The following is a 27,988-nucleotide window of genomic DNA, read 5'->3' as shown; positions in this document are numbered from 1 at the left end:
AATTTTGGGTTATTTTGTATTTGTTCAATATGTTGCTTTTCTGGTAAGTATGCACAAGTACAACTAATGTATAACGCATAATGATGTAAACTAAATGCTGTGCTGTAGAGGAGGAAGGGAATAACGATAGTTTGTTTTCCTCCGCTTGAATTGCAAATTATGTTTATTGGGCTGAACGGTTTTCGTGTCATTTTTAACTTTTGCATGAATAGTTCATTAACGTTGTAGGCTTTTGAGCAAAATAAACATGATTTCATTTGATTATGCATACGCATAATTTGTTTATTTATTTCAGGTTTATTTCAGTTTTGTCGTCGTCTCTTATCCTTGCAGGTAACTAACACAACAGCGGTAATTTACTGTAATTAATAATGTCAGTCAGTAACCTAACTAAATCGCGAGCAAAGGCATTGGAATTGGTCAAAATATTCCGTTTTATTTCCTTTGACTTTATTTTTCTCGGAAGTTATTTTTTAATTTCCATAAAATGAAAATTCGTGCTTTTTTGTTGTATTTAGATCCAGATTCAAATGCAACTGCCACAGAATGTGTTCCACCTTGCCCAACCAATTCTACCCTTTGTGCCTTGTATCTGTAAGTGTGTCGGTAATTCCAAATAAATGCCTCCCAAGTCCGTTCCAATCTTGGTGTCATCGCAGCTGTACATACAGCGATTGAACTAAATTGTAGTTTGCTATTTTATGCTTCATACTTGTCGAACTTACTACTGTGATGCATTGAAAAATCGCTACTACACGAAGTTTGATCACTCCTATTCACACTTGCAGAGGTGCGCCAACGTGTTTGGTCGCGAACGATACTTTGGACCAAAAGTGCAGCCCCAAATGTTCAAGTCCTAAACGATGCGTAGAGTTGCCGTGAGTATGAGTGTGTTCAAGTTTTAGGCGGTACCAGGCACATTGATCTATTCAAGTAAAGATTGTTTGACGTAATATATAACCCGAAAGTGATCGAAATGCAGGAACGGTGCAGGAACTGAATGCATGTACGGCCGAATGTTAACCCCAAAGTTTTGCGAGATTGATCCTTGTGCGAATGGAGGTACGTGTTCCGAAAAATACAACATGATTGGAATTTCCGTTGGATTCAGGTTGGAAAATTGTTAATTTGAAAATGTCGTGATATAGGAGATTGATTTTTAATTTTAATGTGTGCTGTTGAAAGTTTAATCAATAAAAAAGGTAGGGCCGGGCCCCAATTTGCTACATAAAAGGGCACCTGAAAGAGGGAAGGTGGAGTATTTGACCACCATAACCCTGAAAAACAGAAAACAAACACATAATCAGGAGGTTATAAAAGAAAACACCTTTTTGCTCGATTATTTTGTGCTGACGCCCATGCCTATCGGGGTTGTCATATCGTGCTTATTTATATCTATGTAGCGCGTATGCTTATTTCGGTCCTGGTTGGTGGTAATCCTGGCTATATAACACAATATCATAAAGGGGAAAATGACCAGGGATGTTCGTTCCAGGTGCGATTGTACTCCAGACTGGGTCGGTGTCATTTGCGATCGACCCAAAGCCGACGCTTGCTCCTCAAACCCGTGCATGAATCGTTGTGCGTGTTTGGCTTCTTGTAAGCACGAGCGAGGTTACCAGTGCGTCAGTTTAAACGAAGGGTTTATTGGAAAAAACTGTGACGTGGGTATGGCTGCGACTTCTGTGCAATTTATTTTACGTAATTTTATGAAGTTAAGATTGGATTTAGTACAAAAACTCTTGAGTAATTTGGGTTTTTAATTGTTTCCATGAAATCTCAAGAGTACTTTTCAGGGCCTTTCTGAAATTTTAAGCAAGGTTGCACTGATAACTACACTAATAAGACAAATGAGAGTTTGATTTCTTTGAATCGCCTGTATAGTCTATGGTTGACAGAGACTCAGTAACGGATTAGTACAAAATATGATAAATAGCCCTAGGACGTCTGTCTATTTAAAGTTTCTAATAAGACAATTGACAGTTTCTGTTTATAGCTGTGCCATCTGTCGAATGTTTGAAGAACCAGATAGTCGTGAACATATCACAAGCTTTCTATCAGGAGTTCGACAAGGATGTCGGCAACAGTTTCATGTTCGTGAATCCAACCGCTGGGCAGCAGGAGATCACAAAGTCAGACAGATGCGCAGGTATAAAAACAACTCGCTGTTTAATTGCTCTCGGTAACATTGATTAGCTTTTGAACAACCAAGTAAGGCATTAAATATATTCCACCCACTTCTGCAGTTATTTCCACACTAAAATCCAAAAATCTGAATAGTTACTGCACTCAAATCAATATTACTCCATTGTATAAGAGAAATGTGTGCAAACCAACTTCTAAAGAGACGCTTCAATAATGCTGAAAAATTCGTGTACATACCGGTTTTTAATAAGGATTTTATTCAGTATCGGCTGCAAGAGATGGAAGTTACCAAATGAAGATCGACCTTCCATTTGTTGATGTTTGTGGTACAACTATTGCTTCGGACCCAGTTGCTGAGGGAATCGTTTTCGAAAATCGAATATGGATAAATCGCGATACGCGGATGAGATTCGATATGCCTGTTCCAGTTATTGATTTCAGCTGCGTGTACGCCCGACAATACGAAGCACTGGCCTCCTTGAAACCTCTGTAAGCGAATTTTAAACTATTGAACATGAAAAGTTTAGGTTTTTTGCTCGATATTTGTCTTGGTAACAAAAACGTTTATCAAAATTCTGACAAAACCAAGCATTACTCACAAGAAGTGATTGTGACGATCAGAGTGTTATCTTTTGTTTAAAAATCTCACAGAAACATTAAATACATCCGGAGAAACATATCCTACGGTACTATATACCAGTTATCTAAATGACATTTTTCTCTTAACGAAGCGCCTATATTTAAACCGTCTTAAAAGTATGTGTCTTACGTTTCTTTGTCCAGAGTCGAACCAAACGTCGCCGTCATTGTGCGGACAGGTTCTTTCTCTGCTGATATAGGAATGTGCAAGATCCCCTCCTGTCCCTCATCCTGTCCTACTTTGTATGAAGTTTTGGACGAAGCTGTTTATACCATAGGTGATATCATCCACGTGAAGATCGGCGTTAATACTGAACAGGTGGGAATGTCCAACCCAGTGGTCGGTAACCTTTATGAAACTAATATTTTGTGTTCTAACATTTTTGTGTGAACTATAAAAATATGTACCAATAATCTGAAAATAGATTTTAATCACAGCACTAACAATGCGTACAACTATAACATGATAACATGACGAGCAATGTAATAGATTTGGTAAATTCAAAACCACATATCTAAAGCTCGTGCGTGCCGTAAACAACCGCTAACCTTGTTACACTGTCCATTGTCGTCGTGAAGTTTCGAAGGTTCTGTAGTTCCAATCCGACCATGCTTGTACACAACACTTCATAATTTTGACTTGGATTTTTCTTGCAGGTTTCTGTCAGTGAGGCGTTCCTTGTGGTGACTGTTGCTGAGTTGTTCCTGTCTTGTTCTCCTAATGCGTGGATGCCAGGATTTGCGACCATGGTTCCAGAACAGTCCGGGTAATTAATGGTTTGCAATTTTATTTGCCTGAATGTCGTAACGCCGCAGCTGCTGAGTTTGGTGGAAGTATCGGTCATAAAAGCTGATGCTCGCCAAGCGACACGGACAATTTTGTGAAGGGAAAAATCATACAAACATAAAATGCTAATCAATGTGCATAATAGCCTTTGATACTGTTATGTAAACCCTCTATTATGACCTGGATTATAATAAAGCAATCCTTTAGCCAAGCGGCTTCCTAAGTAAACATCTAAATTTCCAACAAATAATTTTTACTTATATTGTTGCAGTTGTCCACAGAACCCAGGTTTCAAGTTTTCGTTGCGGTCCGGACAAACTACTTCCCCTCATTCGGTTTGCTTATCATTTCAAGTTCCGAAAGCAGCGAAGTGTGACCTCATTTACCTCCACGCAACCTTGCAACTTTGTCACGTTGACGAATTACAGGTAAACGTTTTTCACAAATTTTAAACAGAGACGATGCACGCTAACTAACAAAAAAACATAAGTTTTAATTTAGAACTATAAAAGTGATCGTGACCCGTCGATTTTCCTTGGTTTGTACCAATACCGAACAGAAAACTGAAAACATATCCGTCTCTAACAATGTCCATGACTATTACATCATGACAAACTGATCACAAACTTTCATCTCAATAAACATATAAAGTTGCAATTTAAAACTAGTCAAATTATCGTAAAATGTTTCACTATTAAATATCCAGATATTAATTTTAACATTTCGAACTAACAAATCTTTGCCGTTTTTCTTTCCAGCAATGCGAGCAAAATCCAAACGTTCTGTATTGCAAACTGCGAAGAAAGCGATCATCCAATCATACGAACGTCATTACGGATGACGTCACCCGCACGTTTATTGGTCCGATAAACATATTTCTCGGGTCAAAGGGTCTGAGGTATGAAAAACTTCACGTCGACGGGCAACCGGGCAACGTTGTTCTGTTTACGGACAAAGAAGACGTTCCGGAAAACCAGCGTCCTTCTCATCCGCAATTGGAGCTGGAACGTAAGTGCTCCTTTAATACATTTTTTCGGACGTTTTCTAACACGTAATTGTTTTTCATTGTATAAATGAGTTTCATTCGCAGCTTCTGGAAGCGAAACTACGTGTACTTGTTGTAAATTTATAACCTCGTGATAGGTAATATCATATATGTAACTTACAAAACATTCCTACAATCCATATTACAGTAGTTCAGAGAATATGCGATTGGTTTCCCTTTACAGGAGCTTCCCGCGTCGTCTTCGTGCTTGGGATATGTTCAGCCACCATATCGTTTGCGGTGATGCTTTTCTATTGGTTTCGGTCGCGCGTTGGCGCTAAAGAGCCAGCCTAATGCCCGTTTTTCGAAGTAAATGGCAAGGTTGCTGTTTCTTGAAATAAAACTAATATCTGCACTACGTTGTCGTGACTCAGAAGTAGGTTGGACGTAAGCAAAAGCGAATTTTAAATTTTACTTATTCGCTCGCCTTTGTTTAATGGAACTTGATTTCATGCAGCTTACTGACTGACAAATTACTGACTATTGGGTATACACAAACAATGTACCATTAGGAATGCAAAGGCCTTTTTGGAGAGAGACCGTAGCCAAACCTAAAAGATCTTTAATTGGATTTGCATCAGAACAACTAACACAGCTATAAATTCCCACCTACAGTAATTTTTGAGCGTTTTTGTTGAGAAAATCTCAACTGTGGAGGATTAGTTTGGTTGCATCAGTTGCAGTTTTGGAAGAGATTCCGTTCAAAATCAGCCGATGTTCAGGTAGGTGGGTGACCAAACTCTTACTCCGTTAAAAAGGCGGTTGAAATTTTCGTAGCCCAGATTTCGTGTGGAACTGTGTAGTTGGCTGCGCTTTGTTAAACGTCTTTTTTACCTTTCCACGTGGCCCAGCAAGAAACTGCGCTATAGTTTGCTGTTCGATAAACATGGACCCAACATCGGTCGAGCGCCCGACCCATATACCAAGAAGAAAACCTGATCAGGATTCGTGATATGCTGGGTTCATGCAGTGGGGTAAAAAAAAAACACATAAAAATTTTGAGATCAAATATATTCTCCAGCCATTACAAGCGGATACTCATCGCAAAAGTTCTAAAGAAAAACAATTACGGGCAATCGAGGATGCTTCGAAATGGCACAGCAAGCAAGGAGGATGCGTATTAAGCTGTTGCAGATAAAGATAGGTAAAAAGGGCTATGGACAAAAAGCGGTAAATTATCCTGATTTGTCTGGCAGAATCACAGTGTCAAGTAAATTACAAAACAGGTAAAAAAGGAATGAGGAATGTTAGCGAAGAAATTGAGGCAATTACGCAATGCATAAGCTCAAATCAGCTTTAGGGATCCAATGTAATTTGAGGATTTTTATGGAAGCAAAATGCGGTACAAATAACCAATAATACAAAATTGTAGAAATCCATATTTAAAGTTACAACATTTAGAAAATATCATATTCACGATTCAACATTGGTTTACACAAGGTACTTAAATAACACAAAAGCTTTTGACATAATTTAGGTAAACAATACAGTAGGAACACATTGGGTTCAATTGGAAGAATTATAAAATTCCCTAAGTTATTAAGCATTCCCAACATCACAAGCCACTGTAAAGTTTTGGTGCCGTATTTACACAAACCCTTTGCAAATACCATCATCACATGACAGGGACAGCTTGCTGCTCGAGGTAAGTGTCATTGCGAGCTCCCAGCTTGGCAAGTCGCTTGTTCTCGCGCTGCAGCTCGTTCTGGACATGTTGGGTTTCATTTGCGGCTCCTCTGAACTTCCTCAACATCCATTCCGCGGTGCTCCTCTGGTTCTGAGCGCTCACGACCTGCGCTTTGGCTCTGATCACCTTTTTCCCAATATCTTTTTCCTTCTTGTCGACCTCCGACACACATTCCCTGATCTTCCCTGTATTTCTTGCTTTCGTCCGCATCAGCTGTTGTTCTAACTTCTGTGCGGTCTGCTCCAAACTCTTCCGGCCGTGTTCGTTCTGGCGGCACTTCTGATACAGCTGGTGTTCCATCTCATTGTCGTGTTGCACGATGCGTGTAAATGTGCGTAGGAGATCCTTGTTCCGACGTTGCACGAATTCACGGTAGTTTTGATCAAATGCCTTTTCCCAAGTGTTTTGCCGCTTATGGTTGTTCTCCCTAACCGCGCTCTGCGTCTTCCTCAACGAAACCTGTTTCCGCACCACATGAGCTTGGACGTTGCGTTGATATTCTTTTCGCTGCTTATCCAGTTCTGCAGCTTCCGCGGCTTCTTGGAGCTTCTTCTGAGCTGCTATGTTGCTTTCAACTAGGTTTCGGTTATCTGTGACGCGTCTATCGCCCTCCCGACTTCTTTCCAATAAGTGGGATTTGTTGATAGCAAGAACTGCACTCGCCTGTCTTCTGCGGTTCTCGGAAGATCTGCTGATGCCGTCAGTCTTGCTTAGTTTCTTTCCCAAGTCGGCTTCGTGTTGTCGATTCTCGGTGATGTATTTCTGCGCTTGTACTCGCTCCTGTCGCTTAAACTCGGCGTCGGCAACTTTGCCTTTCAGCGATTCGAGATTCATCTGCATCGCGAGGTTCGAGAGCTCCTGAGAAAGATGAAATGTCTCATTCTCTTTTCTCTTCAACCGATCCTCAAACTCCTGCGTCATTTTCCTAATCTGGCTCTTTCGGAGTTCAAGTTCAGTCATTTTTGTCCGATACTGACGTTCTGCATCAGTGACGATCAGGGTGTTCTTCCTCAATTTATCTTTCATCTGCTGGAGGTCGGAATGTCCTTTTGTGATCCTCTGTTTCGTTCTTTCCTCCTTGGCGTGAGAAGCCTCCGATCGGATCTTCTTCACTTTCTGGAGTGACTCATTAAGATGTTTCTCCTCATCCAACATCTTCTTGCTCATGGACGTCTCGAACTCCCGCATGTTCCTCTGCACTGCTCTCTTCTTCTTTGTGACGTCACCTTCTACCCTCTTTAGCTCCCTCTCCTCCTGCTTGTGCTGCCACATGTGATCCTCAATCACCTTCATCCTCTTCTCAAACTCCTTTTGATCGGCAGCGATGCGGTTGGTGAGAGCTACGACTCCCATTGGCTCTTTATCCGATCTTGTACCTCGCGGCGAAACGTTGAGAGCTTGCAGTTTGTACGAATGCGTGTACCTGCATGCAGCAATGAGTTGGAGATGTAGAAATATAAGTTTGTGGATTAAATGTAAAAATTTTAGGCGGAATCTATTGATAGTAATTAGGTGTGGGATTATGGGCAACGCATAATGAGGAAGTACCTGTGTTGCTGTAACAAATAAAACGTAAAATTAAATCAGTTGCGCGGTGAGTTCTGCGCTACAATTATTGTATGTTGTGTGGGACATCAACATAGCAACAGCAACAATCTAGATTCCCAGATCTTATATGCTTGGCAACATTACAGTGTCACGTCGAAAACATTCCAAACCTGTCGGAGTCCAGGAAAGTATTTGAAGGTCCCAATGTCCGGTCATACTCCTTCAAAAATCGCGCGTATTCGACACCGCTCTGTTTAAACTCGTCGTCGTTCACTTCCGCATTAAAACCTACAAAACACCATACGCCATAGTGGTTGAAAAAAAAATTCCAGATTTGTAGTTTAAATTTGTCGTTTAATTGATATCTTTTATAATGGCCTTAAATTAGGCAGTTTCAAGTGTTAGTCTCTGTTATTTGCAGAGGTCTCAAAACTCAAACCCTCTTAAATTACAAGTTCTCACCAAACTCACCTGTTGAAGAAGCGCGTGGACTTTTGACCTCTTTTTCGGCAGGTTTGGAGTAAAACGGCAAGTTGACGCTGTTTGGACGATGGGTGTTAGAATAACGGAAGTTTAGCTTAGGTTTGATGTCGAACGGGAGATTAGTGAGCGTGTGGTATTCGGTGACTGCCTTGGGACCGCGGTCCAGGTAGGGGACGTTCATTCCATGACCGAGATGGGAAGGCATGACGTTAATTTAGAGAACGGATGCACTTTCTAAGATTTCCTATGAGCTGTTGCTTCTATAACAGAAACAGTAGGACATCAAAAACAATCACCCTTCCGGATATTGATTTGAAAAATCAAACATCATTTGGTTTAAATTTCGTTTTCATAGAAAATACGGCGACTGGAAAATGCAATGCAATCAATGCTGAAATCTAATAGATATTCAGTATTAACATTATCAAAACAGCATATTTCCAAACCTCAGCTAAATATTTAAAGCTTTAAAGCAATTTTGTAAAGCTGTATCACAATCTCTATGCATAGCACATCTCAAAGTCGTGAATTCATGTAAATGAAAGGTAAATTATACAAACTGATTTATTGCTGTGTACATACTGACTGTCACTGGCGTTATATCAATATATTGAATGTATGCCATCCATAAGTCGCCACCCTTCTATTTTGGTTCAACAAGATATCAATACAGATTACTTATCAGGCAGCCAATACACCTTTGATTCAATTTACTCGGCACGTAACTCGCAGGCAGGGCTTTCTCTGCGATGTTTTGACCTTGTCACGTTTGTTTGCCTACCCTTTCTCTGGGCCGAACGCCCACTGAGTTGACAAAAGCTTTTCAAGTATTTTGATACCTTTTAAAGCTCAGCTTGGCGTGCCAAGTCAAGCGGAAAAGTTGCTACCGGGATACCCATTCAAGCATGAATTAATGTTTTGGAATTGGGGAATGCCATATTCCCCAATGTGATGATTTCCGAATGTATCAATATCCATCACAAAGTATTCATGTTAAAAAAGTGGAATAGGGTAATGCCTTATTTCCTTATGTGCTCTATAATATGCAAAAATGCATTTATTGTGGAGCTTCTGTACCCTTCGCACTTTGTCACCTACAAGGTGTAAATAAAATTTGCTGCGTGCTTGTGGGGTCAAAAAATTTTGTGTGTAGTTTAAGTAATTTACCCTTCAAATGATTTGTCGTACTATCAATCATTTTGTTATTAATTTTCGAAAATATGTCGCAATGTTTTTCACGCATTGATGCGTTTGTTTACTGACGCTACCAGCACATGTGTGTCGTCGCCGTGTGTCAGCTGTTGCGAAGCTGATCCTGCTGTGTTTTACGAAAAATCAGGTTTCGATGGGAACGGAAACAGATGGATAGAGTGTCGGGTTCTGCTGTAAACTCGGTTAGCTTTCTTTGTGTGATTTTGTTGAGCTGTATGTGTACAGTTAAGATAAGCGATATATTCAAATGTGGTAAAATACACAGATCGACAGTCACCTATTTTCGCTATTTGTAACATTCTTGTTTGTTTAGTACTGTAGTAAATTGCTTGTTTCTGTAAACAGGCATTGTGATATTGTATATATCAATGTTTGCAACTGTTAAGCTTTTTTTGCGATGACATCTGTGAGTGTGTTGCATTATGATACCTCTGATCTTTTTGTAAATAAACATGCAAGTCCAAAGCCATCCAAATTCGATTCAGTTTTGCTCTCAAAATGGAAAAATGTCCATGATAGTGGCCAGTGCAAGTATATTTTAAAGGTATGGTGGGCAATACCAAAGCAATTAATTTGAGTTTGCCTATTTATTTGTAAATAGTTTTGTTGCAAACACTTTTCCTAATGCAAGATTCATTCAGACGCAATGCAGACGTATTCCTGGCAAATATGGATATGTGGCTCAATTAAATAGTCAACGTTTGGAAAGAAGAACTCCACAATCATTTCACAATGTTAACATGTCGTTTGATTCCAAAAAGTTTAACTTCACCAAAATTCGAGAGCATGAAATTCTCTTTCAGGTTTGTTTTAGCCAATTGCTGTTCGTTCTGAATGTTAATTAAATTACAGTTTTGCCCAGCTCCAGATTAACCAGTCAGTAATCAATGTATAAATTTTTAATAACTTACAAACTTGCACTAATGTCTTGGCACTGCATAATTTATTTAAACAGTCTTGAACCCACTGTAAGCCACGTCAAATTATTGTATGTATGTGTATTATTGTATGTTTCATAGATCAGTTATATAGTGAAAATATTGTTGGTTTAGAATTTAGCCTGAAGGTAAGTTCTCATTTCCATTGAATACGGTGATGTTCATCAAACTGCTATTAACAATTGTACAGAATGTTATAGATTATAAAGAAAAATGGTGACATACCAATTGTGAATGCAATGTCGGACATTAATGAAAATGAAGGTAGCATGCCTCAGGATTTAATTGTTATTAATGTTAGTCCGTTTGCCATTGGACATGTGCTGGTGGTGCCTAACCTAACAGAGTGCAGGTGCTTTGCATGCTTTTTCATACTAACAGGGTTTTCAATCTTTTCTTATAATCAGCTGGATCTTTAAATCAAAAAACATTTAAATGAAATGTGTCATTATTTAGAAAATTGTTTAACATTTCTGTGTATTATAGGTAATAGCAAATACACACTGAAGCAATTATGCTTTGACCATACGGTTATGATCTAAAATTTGTAAAAAGATTGTTGATGCTGTTTTTTTTAATATTAACAATATTATTTTTATGAACACCAATATACGGGTTTGAAAAGAATACATTTTTAGGCCACAAGTCTTGACTAGCCATGCCATACAGCTTGGAATAGAAATCCAATGCCTCAGTTCACAGTCCAACTTTTTTGTGGTTTTTAATGGAATGTGTGCAAATGCATCTGTTAACCATCTTCACCTGCATTGCTATTACTTCAACATTGCAAATGACCATGAAGGTATTCATTTGCGTAACAATTTACTTTCCTAAACTTCACCTTTTAACCTTTCTTTATTGTCTGGATTCTAGAACAGGGATCACTAAACTTTTTTACTTACGGTAAGACTCGTAAATTGAGGTAGTGATGATCAATGGTATGACTCAAGAAAAGATCTTTTTACCCAAATCATCTTGTACAAGGATATAAAATCAATATTTTTTAACTTTATTGTCAAAAAAACAGCATCCAAAATAATATCTTAAAAATGTAACATGTTATGTTCCAGAATGAACTAGATTTATCAATGGGTGTAAATAACTTGTTTTGTTTTAAGGTGGCAAATTTTAACAGGCTGGAGTTGTAGTAAAGCTGTTAATTGCTATATTAACAAGGGTTATTGTACAGGTTCTACAGAAGGAAGCCAGGGTTGTGTCAGTAACGAGTTGATAGTGCAAAGAAATGACCATCAATTTCAAGCACTCACAAAGCAATGTTTTGTTTGCCATCTCCCACACATGCCAGCTATAATGTTCCAAGTAAGTGCAAATATGTTGTACTACTTTAAATAACCAACATATCTTCCCTGTGGTATGGTTAGATTATAGCAGTGATTCCCATAGTAGTCTCCTGGGATCGTTTATACTCATTCTGCAAAAACTCCTGCATATGTCTGTTACGCCTTTGTGCAACATACACAAGAATAAGACCAATAAGAAAAAAATACTTGGTTGCAGCAAAAACGCATGCCAAAAATGTCCTTTTTTTGGCTGCATGGTTGGCACGATCGTCCATAGTAACACCAAGCTGCACTGATGAGACTTTATACAATAAAACAGTGGCAATTTGTATTCAGCTCACAGAGTTCTTTTTTTTGTTCCAAACCAGGTTTTATCTTCAGCTGAAGTTTCATCAACCTCCACTCAAGTTCATCTGATTACAGACTACTTTGTACAGGAGGACATTGCCCACAATATGTTCATCACTAAAGCTCCCAAAATACTTCCAGGTTAATTATATGTGATTATATCTTATAGTGTGTGGACGAATCTATTCTATTCGTAAGCACTTCATGCTGATAAGTTCCTGTTAACGGCATCCCGTAATCATTCTCCATTGTAACTCCATGGTCACAACGTTTTTAGACTCTTCCTGTTCTACGTTTATAGAACAGGAAGAGTTAACATCAGTCACATACTATCTAAATTCATGGGTCTCTGATACTGATAATGCAAAATGGAAATTACAAAAAAAAAGTTAAATGCGAAATATTATGGAACTTTCCCATTGAAATCGCAAAAATACGCAGAGCTTTAAAGAAGATATGTGTTTCCAAGGTTAAAAAGTCGGATAATGGGCGAAATTCATTGTCTTTGATTCTCATTTCACTGAAATAATAAATACAGTACACTTTGCTTTCCCATTAAAACAAACAAAGTACGCAGTGCAGTAAAGTAGGCCTAAATTTGCAGAATGTTCTTGTGCCTCTGATGACACCAAAGCGTTCGACGCGGTGCGTATATTTCTCTGGCCACGTCGCAAGGTCACCGGAGCCAAGACGGAGAACGATTTGAATGTCGCGGTTTGTGAGCTGGCTGGTCATGCTTTTCTGCAGCCTCAATTGTACGAAACAATGACCGAAGAACACTTAATTAAGTTACTTGCCAAGGATGCTCTGTCCGCTTCAGAGTTCAGTCGTATCGTTGATAAAGTTGCAGATTTAATATCTTAACAGATCTAATCATATGTGTGTGTCTTTCGTTGTTAGTGTAGATGTTTGTCAATCTTAATGTGAAAATACTTCAATTGTTTTCTATGTCTATATAAACCGTTCTTCAATGCGCGTTTCTTCAAAATTGGTTGTTTCATGTGTTTTTGACAGTGTGTGTGTAATTTCACTGTTACTTGACAAGTTAGATTACTTTAACTCGAAGCCTTCATAACCTAAAGCTGTTTATTCCCGTATGCAGCTCTTGCCTTTTTTCATAGCTTTGTTGCTTAGTGTACAATACGTACTCGGTACCCATCATCACGTGATTAGCTGCTTCTCTTTTTAAGTTTCGACTCCAAATGGGAGGAATTGCTTTAGAAGATAACCAGTGTGTCAATGTTTGTCTTACGAAGTTTTGCATTTTATAAGGGCAGTGATTAAGGCAATTTTGTGTGAAATTTGAATGAATTGTTTGTGTTCAAATCACTTTTGCTTAATCGGGATTGCGAAACCTGTAATTTCCGGTGAACGCCAATTTGTGTTGACATTACGTATGTATGCCAGCCAACTACCACGAAAACCACAAATAGAAAATAAAGACATGAAACCCCATGGACTTAGTTTGGTGCCAAACAAATGACAGGGATTGAAATGTATATAATCACAATATAATAGTCTTGGCGGTCAAAATCGTCCGCGCAATAGTTAAACCAAACTGCACTGATGGGTCGAAACAGACCATGTGTGCAGCTCACACAATCAAATATCTTGTACAACAACTTTATTCCAAGTGCGGCATAATTACAGCTAAACAACGCTAATTACGTAAATGGCATTACATTATAAACTGTGAACAGGACAAGTGAAAACATGAAGAATTTGGCACGAAATATTTTAATTTCTAACTAAACTGCACTCTTAATACATCTTGAATTGGCGGTGAGTCAAGTTCATCTCGTCTACGTACCTGGAATCAGACAAATAGCACGGTTTAAAATTTGTTTTAGTTGGAGGAAGCTTGTGGGCAATTTGAATGTTTGGTTTGTTTGAGTCAATTGAACTTTTGTGGACAATTCGAAACTAACGTCACAATATATGAGAAAGTATTCAAAAAAAAGCTTTGCTGCGTCGTCTTTTACCTTGACATGGCACTTGTGATAATAGGGTGACGATTTCCAGATTTCGGAACCATATCAGGGGCTGGGCCTAGTCCGGTGCCCCATTTTGGGTGTTCGATCCGCTTTGGGCGTCCACGGGAGGGCAGCATTTCTCTTAAAGTGGACCAATCTTCACAACGGGTGGTGCGCAGAGAAGGATACGTGTTGGTCTCCTCTTTTCGCCGACTCATTTCTCGAAGAGATCGTTGATGTTGGGGCAGCTGTACGGAAAAATATATGTGTGTCAGAATCAACATACAACAATCGTTTTCACAATTTCAATTATTGAAGCTCACAAAATTTATATTATTGGCGCCTTGCTTATCAGTCTGAAGTCGCTCCAATCTATATCTTATACCATTCAATGCGAAACATTAGTTCAATCACATGCAGAATCTTGGCTACAAACTTGATTCAAATCTCACCCATTCAGGTGAAAGGTCACTTGGTGACCTTGGTGTGTCAATGGTCTTATGTCTTGGTACAGGCGCCGAGTCCCTCGTATCCAAAGGGTCGTAAGGCCTGGATACCCAAACTGTTTCTGGAGCCGGTGGCGTCTTTTTCCCACTGCTATGAGTGTATTTAAAGTCACCGAAAGTTCCTAAACACGCTGAAGCCATGTTTGCAACCTATGCTGTTTTTCCTGCTTTCTTCTCAGTCTGTGACACATCAAAAGGTTTTCAATAGCTTAAGCTGTTTATACAACAGTAAGTTTATCAAAACAAAACCTTTGAATTGCAGTTTAAAAGCAGATTATTTATCACCATGCAAATCAATTGCATTTTCGTTTATAAATACTGCTGTGACAACAAGTATAAACCTTGTTTTTTCTTGATATTGGTTATAAAACCAAGAACACAACTTTCCGTTGGCAGTTTATACATGAGGCCTAGCAAATAGTCGTAAAATTAACTATATCCTGAGGCTGGTCAGTGTAAATGCCCTTGTTCAAACTTTGCTGGTGCACGTAATCCATTTAAGCTCTGCTACAAACTCCCGCACACATAGCTATCCGATTTCGTGCCCAACATATTAGGATCAGCCTTCTGTGTGTCGAATTCACCATACAAAGCCTTCAACAAGCTTGGCGAGGGCTGTTTCAAAAGCGCTGTCACACAATAGACTGGAGTTGCCAAACAATGCGGTTTTTAGCACTCCTCTCCGGGGGTACACGCGCCCTGAGATATTTAAAGGTCGTGCAAACAAAAGTGGGCGGTAATATGATTACAGGCAACAAGTAATTACATAAGATTTAACTGTTAATTCTTGCACACGTGGACTGAAACAGATTGTTTTGTTTTGGGAAGTATTTTGTGTGTAGATTGTCCAATTTTTGCTAATAAAGCTCTAAGATAACACAATTCCCCAATAAGTTTAATAACATTTTACCCTCTATTGAAAAAAGATTCCATTATGACATCACAATAATTGTTCACGGGTTCACGCCATTGGTAAAGTTGTTTGTGAAGAAGCTTTGCATGCTGTATCAGAATTTTGCTTGTGCAATACGGTAACATGGCGGCAAATATAGTGATTGCTAATGAAAGGTCTTCAGTGGGATCGCCGTTTCAGTTTGTGCCGTGCACGCCTCGGTTGTTGTCGGAAAACCAACCTCATTCTGTGCTTGGAAATGGTGAAACACCACAACTTGTAACTCCTCGTGAGAGAAACTGAGTTTAAAAATGTAGTCGCCATGTTTATTTGTATGGGTTGTTATGAACTGAATGACGTATACAAATATGAGTTTATTTCATATGCAATGGTTTTGAATTGCTGCACTGCTCCTGTGCACAAAGTTGACGCGCTATCTTGAACCAATTTATATTGGTCAAATATGGAATTTCATTCAAAACTGGACAAAGCCAGTATCACGAAGATGCGTGTTTTTGTGCAGTTGCGCCACCTAGTTGCACAGTATTTCAAACCCGTTTAAAGAAACTCAAAACAGAAAGTAAAGATTTCTGCCAATTCTAGCTCAAAATATATTTGTGCCACTTAAAACAAACCCATGACCAACGAATGAAAGAAATAGGTAACTTTCTACGGTGATTTCATTGTAATTTATCATTTGAACTTTTTACAGGGTCTAACTCCACACTTCTTGATCAAAATGTACCAGGAACACCGTTTAGCCACAATCAGCAAAACCCCAGAAATTGTGCAATAGTTAACAACCTTTTGACCCCAACTTGGACACCAATCACACCAGTACCAAATCTTACAGGTACCTCAAGAAAGTAACGTATGTACTAGCTTAATGATACTTTAGTGTGCAAAGAGCCAGTTACACGCTTTTTACATCAAGCAACACATGTTTGGAGTTGCAGAACCTATTTTGAAAGGTATTCTTTTGACTCTTTATCGATCCAGGAACATAATATAAGCGTCACTTTTCGTTTTCAGTGAAATTGCTAAATCTACAGGAACAGCCAGGTTGTTTTTTGTTTGTGTCATATTTTTTTTCTACATGTGTTTGCCGTGTATAATAGAGGGTAAAAGAGACGCATATTCCAGATGAACAGTTAAAACTTAATGCACCACTACACTGCGTGAAAGTTATAAATTAACTGTTGTCAGTTGCAGACAAGCAAACGCCGATGACAAACGAAAAGAAGATTAAGCTGAGGAAAACGGAAGGTAAGGCTCTTTACAATTCCCTTTTCACGTTCATTTTCACCAAACTCTTCTTGTTTCAGGCGACGATTTTCAAATTGTACCTGAACGTACAGTTTTTGGCGACCCTGACGAAAGTTCTACAGCCAACAATGACGAAACTGACGACCCTTTTTCATCTGGGCCGATTTGGGGGTGACTCATCTAAACGGACTTTTTCTTTGGCCATTTTCTTTGGTTCGCAAGTTCTTTCTGTTCTCAGTTGGACAGTGATACGATACAACAACTATTCAAGTTTGTTCTGAACTGCCTCAAAGTTCTGACTAAACATGTCTTTCGCAGGCATTGTTACGTGACAAGTACAGTTCTCCGCTCGTAAACGCTTATAAAAATATTTAATCGCAATACAAAAGTTTGGTACAAAAAACAACAGTTTAAAATAAACCGGACAATTAAGTGATACAGAATAAAAAAAAAAACATCGCAATTTTCTGAGGTAGCAATTATACGATTAGTCGAATACAGTATATGCCACGTCACCAAAACTATACTTGATCGCTTTTTGTTACCACATGGCGTCACAGATTATGAAATAGCATTGAACAATGACCAAAATAGGTTGCAGGAATTATACGTTGGTGTTTGTTCTTGAACAATCGGCAAAGACCATGACAAATGTGTTGCGCCTTTCTTTGCTATCACCTTGTTTTCCAAACCAGGTTTCTTGGCACAGGTAGACCTGTAAGCAACTGTAGTTTTCCTTGTCTCAGCGATAGCAAGGGCCAAACCGGCCTATTAAAAAACGTCCGAAAAGTGTAGAGATGTCGTTTCTCCGCCGCGGTACTTGCATTATAAAACGAGAGAACCCCTCTCTCGTAATCGAGGAATATTCCAATCCGTATCACCTTGGTTGCATGGTTCGCAGCGTGCGTCGGAACGAAGATGTATTCCTTATGATGCTTGTGGATGGCAGAAAACCTGCGTAGGCGCGGATTAAATTAGGTACCTTGTTGTCATTGGCGTTATTTCAATATTAATTTAGCATAAAACTATATGCGTCAGAGATTAGGTTATATATACTACGTCATTTACCTGTCAGGATAGGTGAGACATAAAGCCCATGAATTGTGTTCGTCGGCTAAAGTCCGGGTTCCCTGCATGTGTTTGTACGCTACACCAAGTCGGTATTCCATACTCCTGTTAACTGATACTTCCCAGTATTGCTTACCCTGTGACAACATGACATATAGTTGCTGCATAATTTGGTTGATGTATGTGGTTCTATACTGTAGGTAAGTATGTGCATTGTGTAAGTCCGAAAAAAAGCTTTTATTAAAAACTACGACAGAATCACTTTTTTTAAATATACGACAGAAGCTACAAACTGCAGCATAACATTCATGTAATATAGGTTTCTGCTCCAGTATTCATCAGTAACTACGGTAGAACTCGTGCCCCACTCACCTGGGTTATGGAGGAATCCCCAAGTACAGTGGAAAATTGTGCTCGTTTCATTCGACCGTTCATGGCGTTGAGGTTGTTTGCTCCGTACGGTTTAGTTTGGTACGGATTGCTACCAAAACAAGAAGTTTGAAAGTTAACAACCATACAGAGCAAACAAAGGCTTCAATTTTGTAAGAAATACAAAATCTTTGGTATAAAGTTATTCACAACAATTGGAACCTTATTTTGTACATATAGCGTTGAGTAGGGTTTTTTATCTTTGGAGCAAAGATTCCCAAATGGTGAGTCGTCTTAATGTTACTAGGAGCCTCACAAACATACTCTAAAGTTTTGGACAAATTTTTAGGCTGTTTCCACAAACTGTCGAATAATCGTATTATACTGGCGCATCCGTCCCTAAAAAAACGGCCAGTAATATAAGTAATCTATAACTCTGAAAAAGGTCAAGATTTTTCAGGTGCGGCGTTACGACATTTTGTTAGGGATGAGTGCATCGCCTAATCATAAAAGTTTGGAAACCACTGCTTATTTGTTATATTTCTTATCGTCGTACCCGCCCGATAATGATGCGAGGGAGGGGTGGCTTTGCTTGGTAGTTACACCGTTTCTTTCCGAACCGATATATTCCACGGTTGAGTAGTTGGATGAGACACGCAAGGCGTTGTGTGCAGTGTTGGCGTCCAACTTAAAGGAGAATCTCTTCTTGATTTGTCTGAACATGACGAAATATATTGCACTGTTGTTGCTGCCTTACCAGGCATAGTGTAGTTATCAACGTAACCGAACTTCTGGTTACCATGCAGACGAACGAAACGTTGGTTGAATACAATCTACGTTACTTGTTATGGCGGAAGGTCGGTTGTATTAGTAATAACAAAAATACTCTCGACATCATGGTCATTCTTACGCATCACTACTATAGGCTACATGGCCACAAAACGCCTTTGTAGTTGCAGCAGACGTTTCACTTAATTATTATAGGCTAGCTAAACAATTTCTCGATTTCGCGCAAGAAGTGTTTTTTTTAATCATTTTGAAACACTCAATTTGGATAACCTAGGAAGCAACAACAGGACATTCCCTAAATACCAACATAAATCTTGACTACAAATCGGCACAACTGACCTTGGCGTGATTCCGTTTGAAATTACAACGTCATTTCCGTCAAAGGTACTGTCAACTTCACAGCCATTTAGACGAATCTTTTCAATCTCGTCCTGGACTGCGTTGAGGTCGAGGCTCGGTTTGGGGACTGTCCCATGCAAAGGGTACCCGTCAGCGCCCTCCTGCGGCGAGGTTGCACTAATGTCGTTGGCAGTTGGGTCTTTGAAATCACTGTAACAAAAATTAAAGTGTTCAGGAGTTACTCTGCTTGGCGCCCAAGATTCATAGAATTTTGAATAATTTTCAACAAATAACTGACAAAATACTGTGGCTGTATAGCGTTATCAAACAAAGTAGTTTCTCTGAAGGCACATAAATCGTTGCATAAAACCTCCCATGACCGGTGGAAAAGTGATTCACAACTTTAACGAACTTGACGTTGTTACTCGCAAAGGCGATACAACGCTCTCAGCATTGTCTTAGGGTTTGTGACGCAACAACCGCATCCTTGGGCTGGTACAGCCTTCAAGTACGGTCGTTTGTGACGTTACAATGCTCTCTAGAACGTCTTGATTGTCCACTTCACAGCCGCGTCTCGAAGTTAAGCGCGTAGGGGAGGTGTTTACTACTGTGAAAGTTTTCTAAAATTTCCTATCTGGGTGCATCGCATTGATCGGTTTCCCAAACTTTTTTGCTCGATACTCGAATAATCATAAATTAATAATAGTTTTCCGCTACCCTTTGTCTTTGACAGTCATCTGCTTCAAATATATTTATTTTACTGCAATTCATTTAAAAGACTGAATTTCATGGGCCTATTGTCAAAACATATGTGCGTGTTGGCGTATTTGTGGGTATTCTGTATGACATGGGTGTACTCTTTACGACTCCCCTGTTTTGGAAGCCCTGGTATAAGTCTTTAAAAAAATACCAATGAAAAGAAGATACTTACACGATGGTTAGTCCGTTGTATTCCTGGAAGAAAAAAACAAAACAATTGTCACCACTCAATACAAGCGTTTAGTAAATTTAATTCAATAATTTTATCACATACAATATGTTCTTGTTCAATGTACTATGTGACCAATGTAACCAGGAGAGATTAGTTATACGGCAAAAAAACAACTGAAATTCAGCGTGGCCCAGGAGGAAGCGAGTAAAGTAGCTCGCGAAAGCTCGTGCATTAAAATTGTTTCGAAAAGTCAAGTGTACTTGTAACTGTAGCAGCAAAAACAACAGCTTTCAACACAACTTACACCCACCTCTAACATTTTGACGTCATCGTGGGTCTTTAATACTGCATCAATTTGTCCCCACGTGGTTTCCTGTTGGTTCTGGATGCCGTAGATCAGGTTGATCCTCTTTTGCTTGAGTTTGTTCAGTTCCGCCGTCACCTCTTCTTCTTTCTTCCGAATTCTCTGGATAACTTGTTCAAACTGTGCGTGGATACGTTGGAGTGATTCCTCGTTGCTCGTCTTGGATAAAAGAACATGGTTCGAATCAGGGACTTTTGATAGCATTAGAAAACTCAAGAAGAAAGTTTCATCACACAACATCACCCTTTTTACTCAAATATTCAAAAATAAAATCGTTTCGATTACCGTGTAACTATTATGGTATGCAATAGCATCGTTTCTGCGTATACAGTATATAATAAAATAAATAATGTTACTAAATTGCGCACTCGTTGAAGCTTAAAACATACTCCGACTCCGGAAGCAGGTTATCTAAAATCTTTTCAAAACCGATAACCTTTAGTAAAACAAATATTTGTTTACAAATTACAATCTTGGGTGCGAATTTAGCAAAATGTGCTGCTGGATTTAGTGGATATGAGGTTGCGGTTTGTTTCTTGAGAGTGCGACTAAAACTCCACCAGCAGCTGGCGAGTGGTGCTCGTCGGCCGGATAATAACTCAAGGAGCTAATACGAGGGGCGGCTTGGCATATACGAGCATGTTAAACCCCAAATAATCACCGCTAATTCAGGCGGAGGCATTTTCGGCGCCATCTAAAACACTGTGTGCTATTTTTGGCTGTGGCTTTTAGCTCCAATTTTAAGTAGTCGGGACCGTGCGAACCAGTGTGAATATTAAATGTGATTTCTATTTGATGGAGTGGAAATGCAGGTGCAAAATCTTGAAATGAGATATTTTTTTGTCCGGTTCAGTAAAATGGCTTCAAACGTTTGGTATTTTTGCAACACATAGCAAATATGTGATTATTTATGTGTGTCGTATCTTCAAAGGGATCTAAATCTTATAAAAAAGACGTGTTAAAAAACGTTAAAATATGCACAAATATATTGCGGAATATAACTGCCCTCCTAGCAAACTTTATTTGTTTTCAGTAACAATTTATGCACAAATATTTTAGTAAAAAAGCGTTTGGCAATTGTTTTATTTTTGTCAGTTGAAAACATTTCATTCTTTACTTCACAAAATATCGATCACGTGCTGGCGTTGCTAAATGACCGTTAAACACTTTCCGGCACTCAACACGACAACAAACAGGTCGCAAGTGGTGGTCATCTCCTTTATCTGTTAAAGTGACCAACTGGACACACAAACGCACGCGCTCCCAAGTTGGATTAACATTGCTACAGGCACTACAAACCAGACGGGGTAAGGCAGCCCACTGGGCTTCCCTTTGATGTATGCTTATCCATTTTATTTTCTGCTACAGGTATTTTTCTTTATAAAACTATAGTGTCTTTTTTTGTTAAAAACAACAAGTGACCTTCAGGAACAACTTATTATTACATATACCGTATCAGTCTTATGTCTATGACGAACTGAATTCAGTTAGGAACAAAATAGTGCCGACTTGGCAAGTTTGTAATATTGTCTCGGATGCCCATATTACTATATGACTGTTCGTTACCAACCTCGACCGACTTTCTCTTCGCTCTCATTTGTGAGATAGTGTTTTCAATCTTACGCTTTCGTTCAGCCAAGTTCACCTGGAAAATAAAATCCATGCAATTATCGAATTTATAAAGAGAAGGGAAAAGCAAGCATGATAAATGTTTGATGTAGTCTTTTGGTTAAAGTTTTGTTCAGTCGTGATAAGTTAAGCAACAATAAGACTTGATTGGCGAAATCTTTGGCTTACAACTTAGGTTTGACCGAGTTCAAATGGGACCAGCAAACTGTTAGCGAAAAAATAATTTTTTCTCAGCTCGGTCTGAATGCACAAGAAAAACACCCCAGGCAGCACCAGCAATTATTTCGTTAGAGGTTTTAAAAGCTACGTGGCACGGCAAAAACTGAAACAACATATATATACAGTTACTCACTCGTATAGATTCTGCTGCGACAGGGATGGGTGACACATTATGATCTTTATGCTTCTCAAACGCACATTTATAACAGACGGATTGAACGCAAGGGCCACAATACAAAACTGCTTCAAGTGTTTCTCCGCCGTTTCGTCCGTCGTGATTCGGACATACAGAAACCATATAACGAGGACTCGTCTGCTTCACAAAGAAATAAAATGATTTTATGAAACTGTGAAGTATCAAAGAACAAAATTTAAACAACCATAATTTAAGTATTATCCAAGGCTATATAAACACTTCGTATCATCAATCCTATAAAAAGGCATGGAGCCGTTAATGGTTTATTGAGAAAGGAATCGGCACTATTGGTTTAGCTTTGGCTTGACCATAGTGTTTCCACCTTGTTTTCACCTAGTAGGTGCCCAACGGATAACGGTGATTGTATAGTCACCACGAAGTGGGAGTCTTTGCCTGGCCGTTTGGTCGGCAAGATCGTCCACAATTGCAACTAACTCCCCTTTTGATACCTTTTAGGTCGAAACAGTGGCCATCTGTATGCAGCTTACAAAACTTATCATAACTAACCTTCGCAGTTATTTGAGGTAAATTGCTCTGTTTTTCATTCTTTTTCTGATGGCGGACGTTTCCTGGACATTTAACGTCGCAAGGTAATTCCCCGAGCACGTTAGCAGGCTCATTTTCATCCAAGATTTCCATCTTCCCTTTAAACAGATGACGCTGATTTCTTTTCAGTCCGACCACTCCGTTAAGTTGAGTTGGCAACGTGTAACTCTTTTCCAAAGTTCGGCTTTTTTTCTTGTCTTTTTTATTCGGGGTTCCGGTGTCTGTAACAGTTTACACATAAAACCATTGCATGACATCGCGCTGTTAAACCTCAGATTTGTAGCTTTACTGTAGTTTATTGAATCAGCAAATAATTTTGACCAGTTTAACCCCTCGTCCCCGTACTGTTTAACATATTTGTTGCCTCGTAAGGCCGTGAAGGGCATGGCCCTAATACATACACAACATATGGTATGCTAATCATGTGCATGTTGCACGGCAAATTTAAATAATACAAATAACAACGCAACATATGCATGGTATAATCATGACCGGTTATTATGCTGTCAGATAATTACCACTAATCCATTCGAATTAAATTTAGTGCTCTAAATTCAATCAATCAATCTCTAATGCCACGTTTGCGAAAAAACTCCTCTAAACAAACAACTATTCTGCCACGTCTGTTGCACAACAAGCTCAACGAAGCTCAAGCTTTGTGATATCACAATGGTAATTGATTGCCTGTTGTCGATGATTTTGAGACAATAAATTGTCCAATGGTGCTTGATAGCGTACTTCAGTTTCCCCTCTCAAAGCAAACAATTGAAAAATATTTCATCCCCAATATATTGATTGACCCCAAGTTTTATTGTAAACTAAAAATCTCATTAAAATATTTCAGGAAACACTTGAGTAATCAGCTTTATGGTTACATAGATAGAAACACAGCAGTAACTACCTGCTCTATACTTGTTGTACAGAACAGTAGCCTATAACGGAGTACCACTAATACGACATGGCTGCAAGATTGGCGGTATAACGTTCATTTTTTTGGAAACACCCTACATACTAGTATGTTTATAGACTGAGATCGGTTAAAGACATGAAACGTTATTTTTCTTTGCTGTGTAGTCAATCCGCCAGCCGTGCAAAACTTTTCACAATAACAATACAAAAAAGTGGATTCGCTTATTCAAACGAATCATAACATGCCCTGTCTAAACTCTGAAGCAAGCTTTTGTATTACCTGCGTCCTTTGTAACATCCGTCTTCGTACAATTCAAATCACTGCTGTTCTCGGATATTTTCTTGTCGCTCTGCTCGCAGGCAACCTGGCTTTTCCGTCGTCCGTTTTTGCAGCTGCACAGACAGTTCAACTCTTCTGTCCACTTGGATGTAACCTTTCCGTTTTCAGTACCCTTGCTATCAGAATGCTTTACGTCACCGTTTTGAACTGTGCTTGCATGGCCGTTAGGGAGACTGGCTTGGCAGTGGGGACAAGCTTGTTTGGTGCTAGACTCTGTCGCTGCGGCCATATGTTACTCTACAACAACAGGCACGACGCCTGTGCGTGACGAGAGCAAAACGCCCCTGTTACACCGTTAAAGGGTAGCTCTTGTAGACAAATTGTTGCTCTTCAGGGCCCCTCAAAACAAAGCTCGCGGTGACAGTTTTGTGCTTTTCCTCTGGGCGCCGTGCCTTGAAAACGGAGCGAGAGTGTTTCAAAACAGTTGAAGAACAAGTCTTGCTTGGTCGTATGTTTTTCTAACCGCTAATATGGGAAAAACCAGTTCCGGTCTTCTGCGGTGCATCGAGTATCAGAATGAAGGGTTTTAAAACAATCTTAGCCCTAATTGGAAAACTACATAAAAATATTGTATGGTTTCATGAAATAGTTAACACCAATACATTGGATGTAGTGTCAGTTAGTGCACTAGAATTACTCGAACAATCGAATTCGCCTATAAAGCATCAACACTTTCTTATTCAAATAAAGTTACCAATTTATCTTTACACAATACTATACAACTTGACACATAAACAGTATGAGTTTTTACAGTGTGCTTTGACAAAACATTGGCATTTTTGCTATATCGTTAAGTTTTGCAATAGCCTGGTAACCGGTTTGGCCTGTAGCCTACATTGTTTCTTATCATACACTACACTGACTTTGCTCTGATAAGTTGCTACCACTGTCGTAGCAACGTTCTTGTGGAATAAATTTACACAGCAGAGAAATTGCAAACCCTTCTCCTGTTCTTGTTTTGATACACATATGTTAATACCGCCTTTACAGCTTATCCTTCAATGCCATATGCCCCTGAACTCTTACACTCTGGGAATCTATGTAATAACAATGGATTATGTTTACGTCACAATAATCTTGGAAGATATATATCAGCGCAATTGTTGCCTTTGTACATGAGTTTGCACCGCGTAACATCGGATGCATGAGAAATGCGGATCAAAATGAATTATTGATTTGTATGTCTGCCATCTGCAGTAGTTCGCTTCATATGTATTATTTCAGCGTTTAGGGGAGGGCTAAAATATTTCGTGAAAACTGAGACACAAACAAACGTTATAATTACTTTTAAAAGTTATGTACCCTCGGCCTTCCGTCTTTATTTACATTACAATATGCTATACACTATATCAGTTCTGAGCTTTACTGCAAAACTTCGTATTATTTTCGCCAGCAATCAGTTCTCAGTAAAACGCTTCATAGATTTTACTTTTGGAGTCATAATTTTGCATAGATCGATTAGCCCATATTAGCCAATTGGTGATGTTTTGCACATTCAGTTACTCGACAGAACGTACGAACATGCATGCAACTTTTCCTGGGAATATTAAGTACCTTTAAACTGTTCACTGGTCACCAACCGAGAACATATATTAACCCAACGTTATAAAAGTGGGGGCGAAATTAATCTCACGCATCTACATTGAACTCCACTTGGCTGTGTATAATTTATCTCATAACGATTATCGTACAATTACACGACTCTTGACGACTGGCTTGGTAGGGCGGATGTTTTTTTTTACAAAATGGAACAACGTAAATGACAGCTAAGTTTCAATAAACGAACTTCAAGTTACATCTCCACCAGGGTTGAAAGCAAAAAAAATCTAACCGCGAAACGATTGAATTTACAGAAGAAAAAATTACCATTGTGTTTTGTGACAATTCTTAAATAAGTCAAAAGTGTAACTATTTCTCATAACTATTTGGGACACACCAGCCGTCGAATTCTTTTGAAACGGTGTTCCAAAACGTTATACCTCACTTACAGCACTGATCTTTACTCTGTCTATTCTGGACACGCAACTGCATGCTGCCCAAAAAAATCAAAAAACAACTTTCTACTCGAGACGAAAGGAAGACAAAATCACTCACATAGCTAGGGCGTATGATCCAGTACTTGGGAATGCCAATAACAAAAGACCTGTCAGTTGGTCACCCCGAAATGAGCCCAAGAGTCCCAAGCCAAGTGCTTTGCAAGTCACTAGCGTTAGAGTAGTTACTTGGGGAACGATTCGAGTGGATCGATACATGGCCTACTCGAAAGACTTTCTCTGGAATGATTCGCCGCCGATGTCCAGTTGACTTAAAGTGCGTCTGATAGATGAATGGTTTGCGGCTTAATTTGAGTGTTAATTGTTCTCAAGCCGTGTGTCCCTGGAAATTATTTTATGTGCATGTGACTTAGATCCAAAACCCAACCCCAAGAATAAAAAAACACATTTCAATAGATAACACAAAAAACATGCATGGTTGTGATACTTACGTTGTAAAAGATTCTGAAAATGTACACATAACTTGCGATTGGAAGTTGTTTGGTCGAAAATCGTTGTTCAGAAACAGGCAAATAATTTATTTTTCGCCAGGTGGAGACAAAGAATACCAGATGCCATCAACAAGCTTACAGCGACATCTGACGGCAACTGTGAAATGCATGTATTTTGTGGCAATTTATCCTACGTTCATTATTAGTCTTGACCGGAGTCGACTCTCAAGGTTAAATATCACAAAGGACGTCTTGTACATTTATACTTCACTTTAATGTTGCATGTTTGCTTGATAGGCAACTTTCCTGAAACTGATGAAGCATTATTCCTTGACAAATGCCACGACGTCGCCAAGAAGCAAATATTTACAGTTGTTATTGGAATAAGATGGTTTGGTTTGATTATTGCGAGGTATCGGAAATTATCGCAAATAACATTTGAAACGCCTTGTTGTATTTTCTCGTTTTTATCATTTTATCAGCTGAAAATCCAAATTTGCACAAATACGATGCGGCAAAATGAAACAATATTTTGCAAAACCTCTCAAAATTCAGGCGATTGATCACAAATTCAACGACAAAAAGCTTGCGACAATATTTAGAAACGACACCACCATCCCAGTAATGCGTCGCGAACACCCTTTTGGAAACTTCTGTCGCATCGTGATGCGGAAAATCACAAAGGAAAGCCACTTTTTGAAAACAAAGAAAAAGAAGCGTCCAACAGATAAGTGAAACATGTCTTTGCAGGACTTACACCTTCGCTTAAACTTGACACAAAAGATTGTTTGGTTCTCGCACCTGTGCTGAAGCCAGACATTTTTATCTTTTTTGTGTTGGAGCCTTATATCTTTTTTCTCCTTGTCGCTTTTGCAGTGTATAAAAGTTACGTTAAGGGCCTTTGAAAGCTGTAGTTTGTTTCTTATGTTGTAGATATCGCAAACGGAAATTGCGCGTGCTGTACTATAGCTTTTAATTGCAGTAAAGCAAGAAGTAAGGGTTGGTTGCGATTGAATGAGATTTCTAGTTGTTAA

At 39.1% G+C, this 27,988-nt stretch overlaps 5 protein-coding genes across 8 annotated transcripts; 2 read left to right on the top strand and 3 right to left on the bottom strand.

Moving 5' to 3' along the window:
- Positions 1–29: 29 nt before the first annotated feature.
- Positions 30–4,910, top strand: LOC145889928 (uncharacterized). The gene is made up of 13 exons (XM_082980977.1): positions 30–43; positions 296–333; positions 519–594; positions 789–878; positions 983–1,111; positions 1,496–1,668; positions 1,997–2,149; positions 2,409–2,634; positions 2,929–3,103; positions 3,442–3,551; positions 3,843–3,999; positions 4,330–4,579; positions 4,801–4,910. The coding sequence occupies exons 1-13, from the start codon at positions 30–32 to the stop codon at positions 4,908–4,910; spliced, it is 1,701 nt and encodes a 566-aa protein (XP_082837103.1).
- Positions 4,911–5,633: 723 nt separating this feature from the next.
- Positions 5,634–8,590, bottom strand: LOC145889174 (uncharacterized). The gene is made up of 3 exons (XM_082980068.1): positions 8,323–8,590; positions 8,022–8,139; positions 5,634–7,726 (listed from the first exon to the last, which is right to left on the bottom strand). The coding sequence occupies exons 1-3, from the start codon at positions 8,537–8,539 to the stop codon at positions 6,232–6,234; spliced, it is 1,830 nt and encodes a 609-aa protein (XP_082836194.1). The 5' UTR covers positions 8,540–8,590; the 3' UTR covers positions 5,634–6,231.
- A 1,078-nt stretch (positions 8,591–9,668) lies between these two features.
- On the top strand, positions 9,669–13,547 carry LOC145889161 (GDP-D-glucose phosphorylase 1-like). 4 transcript variants are annotated; one of them, XM_082980048.1, is made up of 8 exons: positions 9,669–9,728; positions 10,188–10,349; positions 10,685–10,836; positions 11,123–11,286; positions 11,358–11,387; positions 11,674–11,804; positions 12,154–12,274; positions 12,738–13,547. In XM_082980048.1, exons 1-8 carry the CDS (start codon positions 9,696–9,698, stop codon positions 12,995–12,997), a joined length of 1,053 nt encoding a protein of 350 aa, XP_082836174.1. In that variant the 5' UTR covers positions 9,669–9,695; the 3' UTR covers positions 12,998–13,547. The 4 variants fall into 4 exon arrangements, 3 of the variants coding, with proteins under 3 accessions (XP_082836174.1, XP_082836172.1, XP_082836173.1); XR_014399486.1 differs by lacking the exon at positions 9,669–9,728 and adding an exon at positions 9,870–10,090 and having other exon boundaries at positions 12,167–12,274; positions 12,738–12,876; XM_082980046.1 differs by lacking the exon at positions 9,669–9,728 and adding an exon at positions 9,870–10,090.
- A 202-nt stretch (positions 13,548–13,749) lies between these two features.
- Positions 13,750–14,788, bottom strand: LOC145889643 (uncharacterized). The gene is made up of 3 exons (XM_082980635.1): positions 14,559–14,788; positions 14,116–14,354; positions 13,750–13,943 (listed from the first exon to the last, which is right to left on the bottom strand). Exons 1-3 carry the CDS (start codon positions 14,751–14,753, stop codon positions 13,895–13,897), a joined length of 483 nt encoding a protein of 160 aa, XP_082836761.1. The 5' UTR covers positions 14,754–14,788; the 3' UTR covers positions 13,750–13,894.
- A 2,656-nt stretch (positions 14,789–17,444) lies between these two features.
- Positions 17,445–24,698, bottom strand: LOC145889927 (uncharacterized). The gene is made up of 11 exons (XM_082980976.1): positions 24,410–24,698; positions 23,182–23,441; positions 22,612–22,794; positions 22,201–22,275; positions 20,577–20,789; positions 20,267–20,289; positions 19,336–19,545; positions 18,764–18,922; positions 18,211–18,319; positions 17,839–17,975; positions 17,445–17,724 (listed from the first exon to the last, which is right to left on the bottom strand). Exons 1-11 carry the CDS (start codon positions 24,696–24,698, stop codon positions 17,445–17,447), a joined length of 1,938 nt encoding a protein of 645 aa, XP_082837102.1.
- Positions 24,699–27,988: the final 3,290 nt, after the last annotated feature.

Source organism: Ascidia mentula, chromosome 2 (assembly GCF_947561715.1).
Source record: "Ascidia mentula chromosome 2, kaAscMent1.1, whole genome shotgun sequence".
In the NCBI taxonomy this organism is placed as follows: Eukaryota; Metazoa; Chordata; class Ascidiacea; order Phlebobranchia; family Ascidiidae; genus Ascidia; species Ascidia mentula.
This window is presented reverse-complemented; position numbering and strand designations above follow the sequence as displayed.